This window comes from Falco rusticolus, chromosome 2, assembly GCF_015220075.1.
Source record: "Falco rusticolus isolate bFalRus1 chromosome 2, bFalRus1.pri, whole genome shotgun sequence".
Taxonomy (NCBI): domain Eukaryota; kingdom Metazoa; phylum Chordata; class Aves; order Falconiformes; family Falconidae; genus Falco; species Falco rusticolus.
Window position 1 is genome coordinate 32,976,537 of NC_051188.1, and position 14,495 is coordinate 32,991,031.

At 40.4% G+C, this 14,495-nt stretch overlaps 1 protein-coding gene across 2 annotated transcripts in view; it reads left to right on the plus strand.

Moving 5' to 3' along the window:
* The window catches only part of ENOX1 (ecto-NOX disulfide-thiol exchanger 1), a 369,827-nt gene extending 355,689 nt beyond the window's left edge, over nucleotides 1-14,138 (plus strand). For both annotated transcript variants that reach the window (XM_037378075.1, XM_037378076.1), the window contains 3 exons: nucleotides 7,095-7,197; nucleotides 10,178-10,263; nucleotides 13,184-14,138. In XM_037378075.1, coding sequence (XP_037233972.1) covers nucleotides 7,095-7,197; nucleotides 10,178-10,263; nucleotides 13,184-13,315 — 321 coding nt within the window. In that variant the 3' untranslated portion in view covers nucleotides 13,316-14,138. The remainder of the gene's footprint in view (nucleotides 1-7,094; nucleotides 7,198-10,177; nucleotides 10,264-13,183) is intronic.
* Nucleotides 14,139-14,495: the final 357 nt, after the last annotated feature.

Below are 14,495 nucleotides of genomic sequence, written 5' to 3' on the forward strand. Positions count from 1 at the left end.
CCTTTGACGCTCAGTCTGTCTCATAACTGGCCCCTGCCTCGTATACACACACACACACACACAAACAGGTCTTTTAGTCATTCCCCATACCCCACAGCATTCCCAGTGGCTGGCTTGGAGCCCCCGGTCCCTCCAGTAGGTCATGTGCAGTCTCTCTGGTCTCTCCTGGATCCATCCCAGACCTATGGTCATTTCAAAAGGTAGCTCCCAAGCTTATTAACCTACTCAGTGGCTAGTCTGGCTGGATGCTCACCAGTGATGACTGAGCAGCATACGCACACACTCTGGTCTCTCTGACTGTGGCACCCCAGACACACAGCCCTCTGACCTTTGGGCCCACTCCAGCTGCTGCACCCAGACCCCCTCACACACATCCATGCACACCACACAGAATAGAGTCACCCAGGAAAAGAATTAGAAATTTAGTTTAATGAATATAATGCATGGTGAGACAGGTGTACTGACCAGCAACCTGTTTACATGTGACCAGTCCCTTTTATCCCTTCCCAAACCACCATGGTCCGTCCCTTTTCCTGCCTTTTGTTCCCCCACTAAGGACACTAAACTGTCTTGTACAAAACCAAGATGCTCTTCCTCTGTATCCCATAACAAGTCCCATGTCCCTGTAGGCAATGCTCCCCTTCAGTCTGTTAGATGATCTGGAGAACATGTCCGTTGACTGGTCTTAATTGGTGCCATGCTCAGTCCCTGGGACTGACGGTCTCCTGTGACAGCCCTGGCAGAAGCTGGATCAGGGGGCTGTCTTTTCTCTGATTAGGTTGTTGGGCTTTCTCCATCTGTGATGGTGCCTCTGTCCTGCTTTGTGCTTCGGGAGGTAAGACTTTAATTACAATTATCAGGAGAAAGCAGCAAATGACAGTGGTTGGAAAATCCCTTCTGCAGGGAATGGAAGTACCCATCTGGTGATGACACCTCCCATATTGTTTGACGAAGGCCAGAACTGGGATGTTGCAGAGGAACTGATGAGGCTTATCCAGGCATTGGACCATTACCCCTTGTTGCCCATCCATACACTCTGATCCTGCAGCTGATCTTGCTTTGAGCAGGAGAATGGACCAGAAACATCCCAAGGTTGCCTATGTGATTTTGTGATTCTATAATCATCTGAGTCATGGTCACTGTCTGTGAGTGTACTCATAAATTGCCACATTTGCAAGGAAATTTGATTTAAGTTAAATTTGAATAAGTTCTTTCATTGTAGTTTAGCTCAGCTTGGACTGAATAATTTTCTATTCACCGTGGATAAGAACATAGACAAGGACAGTAGCCCATTCTCAACTGACAACATTTTTAAAGTCAGAACTTGCCCTGTACCTCAATCTTGCATGTCCCCATAGATTTAAGGTGCCTGACTTGATGTACATTGAAATTAATGCAAGGCGTCTGTTCACTTGATTGGAAATTGAATTAGGCTTCATTCAGGTTAAAAAAGCAAGATTAAAGTTTCAGATGTGGGCCTGAAGTACATTTAAAGACCAGCAAAACAAGCACAACTATACTAGACTTAAAAGATCTCCAGGTAAATGAAAATAAATTAAAAATATGCAGTCTTCATGTTGCAGGCCAGTTTCTACCGGTGTTTGCAGCAGAACTGTCAAACCTGCCTGGCCGTCAATAAGCATTTGGGCAGGCACGTCTGAAGTCTAAGCTCAGTTCTGTGGACTCAGAACGGGTACATGTGTGCCTTTCAAGAGCTTAAGGACTGCAGATTTGGTATCACATGTGCATGGTTCTTTCCTCTATCAAAATCATAACATTACCTCTTCTTTTCAATCTTACAGCATCTCTCTGCCCTGCTGTTAACAGCCTGCAAGACTTTTTATTATGTTTCAGATATATAGGGTTTTTTCCTCCTACTCATTTTCTTTTTTGAATCCCTTGGCTGATGAGAAAGTGTGGTGTATCCCTTACATCTAGCAACATTCAGCATTTGCTCTGTCGTATGCCTGCTGTGGCCAACATCTAGTCTTTCCTTCTGCTACTGTTTTAATACCTCATACAATTGGCTTTGTACATATAGCACAAATGCCAACATATCCTGCAAACTCTTCCAGAGGCTGGTAGGATATTTTTTTTTCTTTACTAGACGTTTCAGAAGGTGAAATATTTTTACCCCCTCACCACACAATTCTGCAGAATCCTGTATACTACAACAAAGGGAATGAGGCCTTTGTAGACAATATGCAAGCAGTCATCATTCCCCCTAGATTTAAAGGTGATTATCAAATGTTTGGATTACCCAGATAGCAGAGGGAGTATTTCAGCTCTTTGGATATTTGTCATTTGCATCCTGATCACATGCCAGGTGTCTTCAATGTCACATTCATTAAATCCCATATTCTGCCTTTGAAGCAGTCCTGAACAACGGGTGATGTGGAACTGCACTCTGGCAGGAGTAGTTTCCAGGTAGGGCAGCTACTCTTCAAGCCCTGCTCAGCATTTGGTCAGCATTTATGGGTAATGACAAGTCCTCAGTCCCTCCATATTTAGGGAAGCTGGCTAGCATATGTTTTCAGGATCACAGAACCTTTTAGGCTAAACAGAACCATTTTTGCTAAAGAGAGAAGCCCCAGGAAAGAGGAGACATTTTCTATTCTATCTGCCTTTTTTGCACTGATGCAAGACTGGCCTATAGAGGATTAGTGATGTCTGGATTGAGTACTTTTTATTTAATACTGTACTTTCCCATGGTGGGGGAAGAAACCAGTGACGAGCTGAAGGACTCAAGTCATCCAGCCTAAACATCTGGGGCTTTCTGATCCACTAGTCCCCTGGAGTGTAGAGCTAGCCTTTCGTTGTTACAGTACCTGCAACCACCCTCTGTAGAAAGTCACCCCATCTCGTCTACTCTTCAGGACTTCCATGTCTTTCTCTGGCAACTACAGCTCTCGGAGGAGTCACACTCTTAATTTGTTGCATCTACATGTGGGACTCAGCTGCTTTGTGGTGAGCCATGGTGGACAGTGAGACCAGGCATCTTCTGGAGCAATCCACTTGCCCATGCCTCTGCATTTGCTTCCAGAAGAAGCCAGGGTACATGAGAGAATGACACAAACCCAGCTTCTGTCCCACCTTACAGCCAGGACATGGCTAAGGTATACATCCATGTGCAAAACCTGCCATGTACAACTCTCCACAGCCATCAGCTCCATGTCAGTGGTGGTGTCAGAGGTCTGCCTGTGGAAATGAATAGTCCATGTGAGAAAATTGTTATTTGTCATTCTCTGTTTTATCCAGGAAGTTCTCCTGAAAGTTTCCAGAAAGACTTTCCCTCTGTCTTTCCCTCCCTGGTTCAAAAGCAGGGAGCCCCAAATCAAAATGCTAGTCCCAAGGGGTACCTGCAGAATCATTGAGTTTGTCAAGCCCACAAGGGGAATTCATGTCTTTTCATCATCTGCTGATGGATGAAAGTGTCATTTGCAGGAAAAGGTCCAAGCTGACAATGGTGAGAGCATCACACAGAATGGCTGCATTCATGCTGAGCAGCTCTGGAGCTGTCATCATCAAATTGGGTCTCCATGTTCTCTGATACCTGACATAATTTGTGAATAATGAATAGGCCCAGGTCCCTAATGATCACCAGGTGTGATTTAACCTGGATTAAGCCTTCTACATACTGTATTTAGTTCTCACAAGGTCATTTCAATTCTAGTAAGTACTGATTTGCACATGCTCAGCTGTGTTCTTGCCCTTTAATACAGTAACTGACAGATGGTAGGAAAATATTCCTTTTAGAACAAAACCTGCTGAAGGAGACTGCTTAGGGCCTCAGAAAATACAATTTGCCAAATAAAGGATGGTCTCCAAGAAAGAAAGGAACTACTGTAATGTAGTAGATATTAAATAATTTTCCTCAGGCATCTGGTGTTCAGTAGCTTTTTCTCACGTCAGAAAGGTGACCTAACTGTTTCCAACTATTTATTGCTTAATTCACCTTTGTACTCTTATAAGTCTTATTTCTGTGGGTTGGCATAAGTAGTGCCTCTAAAAATGTGCAAATTAATTGTGTGAGGATTTGTTGTAGAGGTTTCATAGGTACCAATTTGTATCTGCAGTGTGTAGTCAGATACTTTTTGACTTACACTGTAATTAGCCTGGTTTCTGGGTGAATTTCACACTCATTTGTTAGACACAATTATGCCCATTTCTCTTAAATCACTATTAATTCCTGGCAACGTTGCTACTGAGTCTTTTATGTGAGCCTGCACACCCTGGTTTTCCTCATGGCCTGTGCAAGCTTATTTTGGCAGCTGAATACATCAGATTCATCTAATTTATCATCTTCTGTGAGTCAAGATAGTTTTGGATGGCAGAAACCTCTCCTTTCCAAACCTCCAAGAACTTGCAACCTTCTAAAGCCAGTCGCTTGTTGAGTAGATATCTTTGACACACTTAGTTTCCTTAGGCTCCCCCATAACCAATGGTTTACTCTTTTATCCTCTGTACCAACACGTAGTTAAGAAAGACTTGATGTGACTTCCTTTAGCATCCATTTACACTGTCCTATAAATCATACAAAATGTTCTGCACAGGCTCAAATCTAGGCATTAAATGAGAATCCATCTGTTCATTGCTCCCAGTGGGAATATAGTTTCTTTCTCTGCATCACTGCTTGACAAAACTTCTAATCCCATCTGAAACTGCTAGTGTGTTGTATTTGGGGCCTGTTATATCAAATACACATCTCTCTGCTCTCTCTTTCCCCTCTCAGGAATTGTTATTTTTAGACTGCTTTTCTGTCTCTGATGGAGTAAAAAGTTACATCTTAACCTGTACAAGCTTTGGTGGCATATGCTGCTCTGCTCTTCTACTGCAGTGCTGCAGTATCATGAAATCTGGCATCCAGCTCTGTTCTTCTGATCTGTAACCCCCTTGTCATGACCGCCCTTATGGAGAAATGCATGTTAACACTTCATTTATTTCTGTTTCTTGCCTGGATTTGCTTTCACTGTTCTTGGATACCATGGCCAGAAGTAGATGAGTATTCGCATTAGCCTTTGGCTCTATCAAGAGGGGAATCAACACTACTGGACAACTTAGAGCATACTCCTGCTGCTATAATGTGCCCTGAGCATGACAACACTGCAGGAGTGTTAGTGTCAAAGTGATGTAGCTGCCAGAGTGCCCAGGCACACCATTATTTTAAGAGGGGATCACTGCAACTCAAACTGCAGACTCCCTCCTACCTGTAGCTGTCTAAATCTGTGGCTAGAAGTTTCCCTTTGCAGCCAATGACGAATATAAAATAGGCACCTCTAAGGTCCGATTCATTTCAATATAAAATAAATAACTAAAATACATGACTAAAAAGTTATTTCATTTCTACTGACTAAAAAGGCAGCAAAGGCTGACTAGCTTGCACGTACACAACTACGCATCAGTCTCTGGCCAGGAGACATGCCTCAGTTGGCCACTACAACTGCAGCAAACCACAGGTGACTCCGTGCATCTTCACTGTGGGCCAAGGTCTGACAGAGCCCCTTCTTGCTGGAGTCTAAGGATACGCATGTGCATGTATGCCACTCAAATGCACATACAGTTTCTTAGCTGACACATGGCAACTTGTTCCTCTTCACAACGCAAGGGAACATTTGAACCATTGATACATCTGAGCCACGAGGCACTGCATATTGGGTAGCTGCTCCTTGGAGCCAGTCTATAAGGAACACAGTGTACATCACTGGGTGGGGAGTGTGGTTTTGGGGGGGGGGGGGTGTTGGTGTGGGTTTTTTTAATTGAGAATGAGAAAGTGCGTCACTGTTTTTACCAATCTCACAGAAGCCTTTAGTCATCTATAGAGGCACATTTTACATATTTTGGAGGTTTTGCCTTTTTTTAGCATGGATTATTCACACCTTCACAAATGCCCTAGAGCGACCCAAGCCCAGTGTCTCTCTTATTGGCAAAAAACTCTTGCCAAGAATTTTGGAATAAGGCACCACCCCGAGTGCATGTTCTATATGGCCCACATCATTACACCAAATAGTGCAAATTTCCTTGCATTTAAGGCTTCCCAGACCCATGCAGCCTCCAGCTGCTTACCTTGACTCTCCCTGCCAGGACAAGAGCACTATTCCTGCCCAGTCCCACCTCACACCACCGTATCTCCAGCTCCATGCTCTCTGCCTCCAAGGTTTTGCATGGAACTGCATTCACAGAGCAGATGCAGCAGCATGAGTCACTGTCTCACCAAGGAATGCGTTACTGTATATCAGTTGCTCCATGGAAACAGCCGGTGTATATGCTTGAATATTGTGCAATGCACTTTGAGGCCACTTACATGCCTCTGAAATAGAGGTAATTTGTTTACTTTGCATATACCCAGGAGAACAGCAATCTGTGTCACGTAACTGTCTGGGTACTTCTGACAGAGCATCTAACGTGTAATCGCTTGGCTGAGATTTGGATGGTTCAGGCCACCTGGCTGCAGAAAAAGGCGCTCAAAGCAGGAGCCTTGATTTGTTTTGCCCTTAAGGCTGGTTGTCTTTCAGTCCTCAAATCAATGTAGCTTTATGCAAACCACCTGTTAGGAATGGTCCCTGAAATGTGCTGACCCCCAAAATGTGCCTAGGAATTGTTTGGGACAGAAGCCAACACCATGCCAGGCACTGGTCGAAGAGTATAGCAGGGCAGGTGATTGTGCTCTAGTAGCTAGAAACATTGCTAGTGACTGTTGAATTTACTCTTATAGCTGTACCTGAATGTTTCCATCCATGTTCCCTAGAGGCGGTCTTTGTTTACAGCTTTAATAGCTAGAAAATGTGAGTTTTCTGACCATCCCCACGCTTTATGGCAGGTCTTTCAAGCTGTTATCATGAAGAAGCACTAGCAACAAAGTTATTACTTACTCCACAAGCAAAATTTCTCTTCTTGGCAGCTCTTGGCTTAAAGGTACTTCAAAAAGTGTCTTAATACTCTGCAAACAAATCAATTATTTATAATTGTCTTGTCTTTAGATGTGAATCAAAGTAATGATCTTTTTATAGAGTTGAAAGAAAGCAGACAGCTTTAATTGAAGTAAATGAAATCTACATGACCACCTGTGTTTTGTTGTTTTTTTTTTAACTGTATAGGAAATCAATGTATTGACAGTAGCATTGGTCAACCAAGACAGAGAGAAAAATTCAGAGAAACGAAGCCCAGGTTTAAAGTCAGAGAAAGAGGCACTATTAATAGGTAAGATAACCCCAAAGAAGATTTTTGAGAACACATGTCTTTTAACAGTTTTTTGGTTTGCATATGTATTTACACGCATCTTTGTGTTAATAAAAGTAAAAGATATTTTTTATTTTTCATCTGTATTCATAATGGCTTTTAGTAAGAGAAAATCTAAAATACAAGTGAACTTTTCCTTTCTGAAAAATTCTCTAGAGTTTAATGAAAGGATTTCAGGTATGAATAAAATTGCAGGATCTGCATGTAGACTTGCAATCTGAATGTATGAAGACTTTATTTACATCAAGATATAGCAGGCTAGAATTGTATAACTTGTTATCTGATTATTAGACAAAATGTTGAAGGAGAAGGGGATGGAAATAATATTTGCAAACTACCAAGTAAAAAATATGTATACTGAATGTATTAAGCAAGACAGATTTATGCTTTTTACATTAGGTGAGGGAATTAGCAATATGAATATTTATGAAGAATACCACAAGGACTGTCATATCCTTTACCTAGAATAAAATCTTTACAATAAACTCGAAAGAGTGCCTAAAAGCTAAAACTTCTAGACAGTGGGCCAGCTAACTGGTACCTAGCATTTAGCCACACAGGAACGCTGCCTGTACCCACGCAACCCTTGGAGGGAACATGCCCCATTTATATCTGTGCACGTTTTGCATTTGGTTTCAGTGGGGCAGATTTTCATGGAGCCTAAATGTCCAAAGTGCTCCCCATGGCATGGTTGCCATTCACAGGAATGCTGACCTAAAAGACCAGGTTTCATTTCTTTCGTTTGGTCTTTTCACAAAATCAGCGGTGTCCTGGTAGGTGACAGTTCCAAAACTACCTTAATTTGTTTAAATGCAACTCATTTGCATCTGCTAAGCACCAGGGAAGTTGCTGGTTTATTGCTGGGACATGGATTCAGACAGTTCAGACCAAAAAGGTAATTTAAAAGTGAAGAATGTATTTAAATGTTTAAAGGGCTTAGTACACAAACTTCCTGTGACTGGTGAGAGTGGAACAACGGGATGTACAGAAATGTATGAAATTTGATTTGGCTTATTATAATAAAATTTGGAACTTTTAATTACAGTGGACCTTTTCAAAGATAACTTCCGTGAGAAGGGTAGCAAGGATGGGATTTTAAGAACAGAACAAACTTCTTTTTCTAGGTCACTCATTATTTGACTGTAACTAGTGGTGGCGGTGTCCCAAAGTGCATCTTATCGATCAGATGTCCAGTGGCACACTCAGATAAACAGTCTAATCTCAGCCCAGATATTACTGGTCATGATACCCCTAGAATTGTCTTATTGTTACAATTCAAAGGCAAAAGATTGCTCAAGAAGATGGATTTCATGTTATCTTTTCCTCTGAGGCCTGTTCAGGTGAGGCAAGGGAAAAACGAGCCTTGCCTCCATCCATTCACTAGGTTTGTCTATATTTTACAAAATTCAATATTGTCTTAGAGAAAAGGAGCATAAAAGAAAAAAAAATTACAAAAAAGTTATTATGGAAGTCCAGTCAATAACTACAAAATATTTCCAAATGGCTTTTATTTACATCATATGAAAGAGCTAGCTTTGAACATCCTGAATTGAAAAGCCTTGGGAACACACATAACAAACGCAATGCCACTGGGAAAACTTGATTTGAATACAAACTGGATTTCCAGTCAACCCGCCCAAGTGTGATGGTCTTGGTTTTTGCTTCAAGAGCTCTTGTGTGTGTACTTATGGTCACACACAGCACAAAGAAGGCAACTGCTGCTAGGACTCAGCATAGTATAAAATTAAATGCACACCCCTCCCTTTGCAAGATCAGAAGTTTGTAAGTGTTATTGGAAAAATGAGGGAAGAAAAAAGGTGTTCTTTGCAAAGCAAGACTAAAATGAGTTAAATTGTACTTATCATTTTCAACCATGGGCAGTATTTGGGGAAAAATGAAATCCAAGATTATCCTAATTCATTCAGCATCAAGAATGGCCTGCAGTACACAAGATACAGTGACCCATTTTTGTCATTTGTAAGCATTTTTAATCCTGGTGTTTATGCTTTAAATGTAAGAAACTTCCCCTAGGGTGGTTCAGCTAAGAAACCCATCCAAACAGAGTTGAAAATATTTGCTCTGATTCTTACACTTCAAGTCTCCCCAAACATTAAGTAATACACATGCCATTTTGTATTTTCACTGTTTATTTAGAAGAGGATAAATTGGATAGTGCTTTTTTTTTTTTTTTTTTTTTTTTTTTTTGATTCTGATGCACCAAATCTTGTTTTCTCTGGTCATCATTACTATACTGTCACTTGAATTTCACTGCAGAAAAAAATCTCTAGACTTAGATCCTGCCTTCTCCCAAGCCACTTTTATTCCCATACCTTTTACAACAATCCTGTAAATAACAATGAAGATAGACAGAACTGGCTCTCTTTTAAGAGAAAGTAAATAAGTAAATATGTCATAAAGGATTTGTGTTTTCTTCAGCAGCACTTAGGGGTAATACAGATTAAACAGTTTTCATAACCAGCATCAGTGTAATTACTAGAAAAATTTGAGGGAGTGAGGTTTCTGACACAATTATATGAAGCGTTTTCACAACAGAGCATCCAGTGAAGGGGAAAAAAGCAATAATTTTACTATTACGATATCCACAATTTTATATTGGTAAATCAAGCATAAAATTGGTAGTGGAAATGCTTCCAGCAAGTCTTTGTTTAGAAATTCCTTTATTCATCAGTATATTATCTTGGTCACTTACTTGCTAACTGCTGTCATTCCTGAAGATGAGCTATTGTGTTTACCATGTTATTATGACTGTATTAAAAATGTGCCATTTTCTATGTTTATTGGGTTGTGTAAAGAAAAATAAGAATCATAATTTATACTGAAAAACCTGCAAGAGCAGACTATTCAGAATTATTTTGCTTGTTTTAATGATATATTGTCCGAGGTAATTTCAATACTTTGTGTGCATTTGTTTTTAATACAGGTATCATATCCACATTTCTTCACGTCCACCCTTTTGGAGCCAATATAGAATATCTTTGGTCTTATATGCAGCAGTTGGACTCTAGGGTAAAAAAATTTAATCAAAATCTGTTTTCTCTATAGAAATATTGTATTATTCTTTACTGCAGGTTAAACTTTTCATGCGTTTCCATTAGAAAGATAATGGGATATGGGGCTTGGGGGTTTGCAGTCTTTATTCATTCGCAAATTGCAGTACACGTGCTTATGTTGAGGTCTTTGCCTCGTGCTGCTTAGCTATTTTTTGTGGCAAAGAAGAGCAGAGCTTTAAATAGCAAAGACTACTGGCTGATTTTGTAATACATGATCCTGAGATATAGCTGAGGAAAAAGAAAGCAGAACAAGAAGCAGGTGTAGCCGTGGCCATCAAATTGTGCAGAGTTTTAGGAAATGATTCCTTATTCATCTAAAACTTGTTAGTCACGGGTCACACTGAACATGAACTTTCATGAACACATGAATGGACCGTGAAGCATACCCTTTGTCTCCACATGGAAGCAGAGAGGTTGTCATAAAGGAATTGGCTGATCCTATTAAATTCAGAGGTGTGGCCAACACAAAAGTGAGGCAAACATACTACAAATGTTTTTTTTAATGAGTCATTCATGCAGTCCTTAGTCAATATGTCCCTGTAGGATAAGATTCTTTGACTCACTTTTAAGAATCTACTGTAGGATGAGATGAAATCAAGTCCCAAAAGGGCCTATTCCTCTCCACTGAATGTTAAGCCAGTCAAAGGTGAGAAGCTCAGTTGTGAAATAGCCACCATCCAGCCATGCCACCCATGCCACCCATAGCCAAGATCACCTTCCAGCTGCTTTGATGGGCTGCTTTATGCCTCTGGAGGATCCTTCCTCTGTTTCTGTGAAAAAATATACAGCTAAAAGCAGAGGAAATCCTGAGCTAGAAGCCCCCTACAGATAGGACAGGTTGCATGGATAAGTGAGGAAGGATGATGAAGTTCTTAGGCACTATTTTCATGCCATGGCAGCTCAGATTTGCTAGTGCTTTCCAGTCCACTGCTACGCACAATGGAAAGGGAGTAAGGAATGAAGATGGTAGAAAGAGGTGAGAAACTCATGAATTTCAATTTTAAAAAAAGTAAATAATCTAATTTTATCAAGTTCTGCTAGATTCAGAGTTTCACATCTGCAACCATTCCTCTTCTGCTTCTCTGATCCCTGCCTTTGCCACATGTACACCTCCCTTCATCATCCCCATTTCCTGCAGCACCCAGTCTGCTCAGTCTTCCCAGTCATCTTTCCAGTCCTTCCTTAACACACAGTATATGGCTAAGTTTCTGCCTTTTCCCTCGCTGACCCCTCCAGCTATGTATCTCTTGAGTAACAATGCCGACCATTTAAAATACTGGCTCCCCGGGCTCCAGCCCTGCTGCTCATTGCTTCTGCCCGCCAAGCACTTCAACTTTCTCCTGCGTTACTGCTGCGGTCCCTTCTTGTGCTTGTCTGTGGGCTCTGTCCTTGGATTTCTACTCACAGGAGTAAAGTGTTGGCGTCTGTGAGGCTGCCAGGATCAAACCTTGCAAACACAGCCTTCATGGAAGGGGCATTGTCTCCATCTCTCCGAGGTGCCAACATACCAGCCCCTGCAGCTACCACTGGACCTACCTGCTGCATAATAAATGCGAGCTGCAAAATTTGACCTCAGTGGTTTATTTTGGAAGTAACTGCTTGTAGCAACAAATTACTTTTTAATAGCACAATCCAGAGATGCAATCTCAGAGATGAATTTCAATTACTTTCCATGGTTAGCCTGTCATTCCTCACCTGAACAGGAATGATAAGGTCAGCATACCCGTGTGGGCTGAGGGCTCAGTATAGAGCTCAGATACATTACCCAAAGGTAACCAGCTATCCGTTACTGCCATCAGAGTGTGTAAAAAATGGATCTGATTACTCTGGGGCTTCAGACTGCCTCTAACACTGATTTTTCGGCACCACCTTTAACAAATCATTTAATCTTTCTGCCACACTAACCTCTTCAGGAAAATAAGAGCTGATAGAAATTTTCTTGCCTCTCTTGGGTGGAATGAGGTACAATTAACATATTTTATGTTTATATATACTATTTTTAAAAGAAATTTTTTCACCATGGAAGGTTCCTACTAATATGAATAAGCAGAAATACGTCATTGCCAGAGAAGCCTATCAAACCATGGAGATACCTGTGGATAAAAGGCAGCACCCATAGATTTCTTTACTCTTCCCTTCATGACCATCACTACAGAAAAATGTTTTATTTTCTGTGACTGTTCATTTCTTGACTTCCCTACGGATTATACCAGAAGGGTTGCCTTCGTGAAAGTGTTTTCTACAATAAGAGGATATTTCCCATTAGGAAGGTGACCAGTCGTTAAGGTTTAAAAACCATGAAAATACATTGAGCAATGCTGAGTTTATTATTAAACTTTATTGCTGAGTTATCTGGGGCTGCTGAACAGGGCCAAACTGGGAGAAGATGGCTCCATGGATAGTCAGCCCTAAGTAACAGAAGTGAGCTGATTAGAAATAAGGTCCCTGTGTTAGCTTTTTTGCAAGAGAAAAAGTGATGGAGGTAGAAGGAGGATTCAAGAGCTCATGGGATAAGAGGAAAGAATAAGGTCCCGTTTGCTTCATCCTCACCAGATGTTTCCCCACAAGTGTAGTTCTTAGATGGATGTTGTACCAAGCTGTGTGGCAGCAGCCCCGACAAAGTAGTTGTCCTTCTTTTACAACAGGATGCCACTTCCAACAGCAGAATCATTCTGGCAAGGAATCTGCACTTGCTTTGGAGTCTGGAAATTCATGTCAGGCTAAAGTTAAAAAAAATAAAATAATAATGGTTGGTTGTTTTCATCTGGCCTGGATTTCTTCTGGCCCCTTATTTATGTTCTCCGTATTTCCTCTTTCCAATCTACAGGGCAGCTTTCTCACTGTAATTTTCCCTTCTTTTTTTTTTTTTTTCTCAGATCTCTGCAAATGAGATAGAAATGCTTTTGATGAGACTGCCACGCATGTTTAAACAAGAATTCACTGGTGTAGGAGCAACACTGGAGAAGAGGTGGAAGTTTTGTGCCTTTGAAGGAATTAAAACTATCTGACTGTGACTAGTAATGAAGCTATGCAGAATAATTCCTACAGCATGGCAGGGTTATAAAGTATTAAAGTAAGAGATTTGGGTTTGGGCACATAGTAGTATGTTTTCAAAGTTATCCAAGCCTAATTTTAGTTACATTTGTGAAGTTCTCTTGTGAGTGGAAATGTAGTTGTGCACCAGTTCCTAAAATAAAATACAATTTTTAAAAAAGAGTTTCAAAATGTGACAGATCTGTTTCCTATGAAAACTGAAGAGAGATACCACAGTCATAATGATTTCAAAATACTACATGTCCTACATCTAAGAAAAGCTCATTGAGCAAACATTTAAGGAGAATGATTGCCTGGTTATGGTCGCTAAGCTACAGCGATGTATATGTAATATGTAGTAGAACTCATTAAGTTTTGTTATTGAAAGTTCTTTCTGTTTAGTAAGAAAATTGAGTAATTTTACAGTGAGGAAAAGCATACCAAAAGAAAACTTGAAGATGTGTCTGAAGTTATTGTATTTTGTAAATTAAGTTATATGCTGTACCAGGGATTTTTGCCTTATTGAAAGAGGCCTGAAAATGTGATTGGAGTCCTCAAGAATGCTTTATCAAGAATATTATTTTTCTAATGTAACTATTCTCCATTACAAGTTCTTTTAACATGGATTGCATATCGATTTTCATAAACATGTAAATAAGGAGGAAACCAGTGTTACTGTATTGTATTTGGTATGTAACATTCAGGTTTATGCATCAAAATAAATATTCAGTTGCATTACTGTTACAAATTTTATAGCAGATATATTAATTTTTATCAATAAATATGACTTCTACCATATTGTTTGTACAAGTTTTTCTTCTGATGTTTTTGAATTTTTATCAATCCAGCAAGAGTCTCCTGGCACTTATCTTTCTCCTGTCTAAACTATTACTTGCAGATAACTTGGTTAAATTAATTAGGAATCAAGAAAAGAGCTTGCAATATTAGCTAAGATTGAAAAAACTAAAAATATTGGTAGAGAAAGTACCAGCATGGACCTTTGTTTAGCTGAACAGATTTCATTTGTTTTTTCAGACAAGCAGCCAGGTTAAAAACAAACACCTTCAAATTCCTCATTGTCAGTGTTGTTGGGTAGTCACAGTGCATCCAATTAGTTACTCCTAACTCCCAGCTAATGCTTCTGGCCTTTGGTCA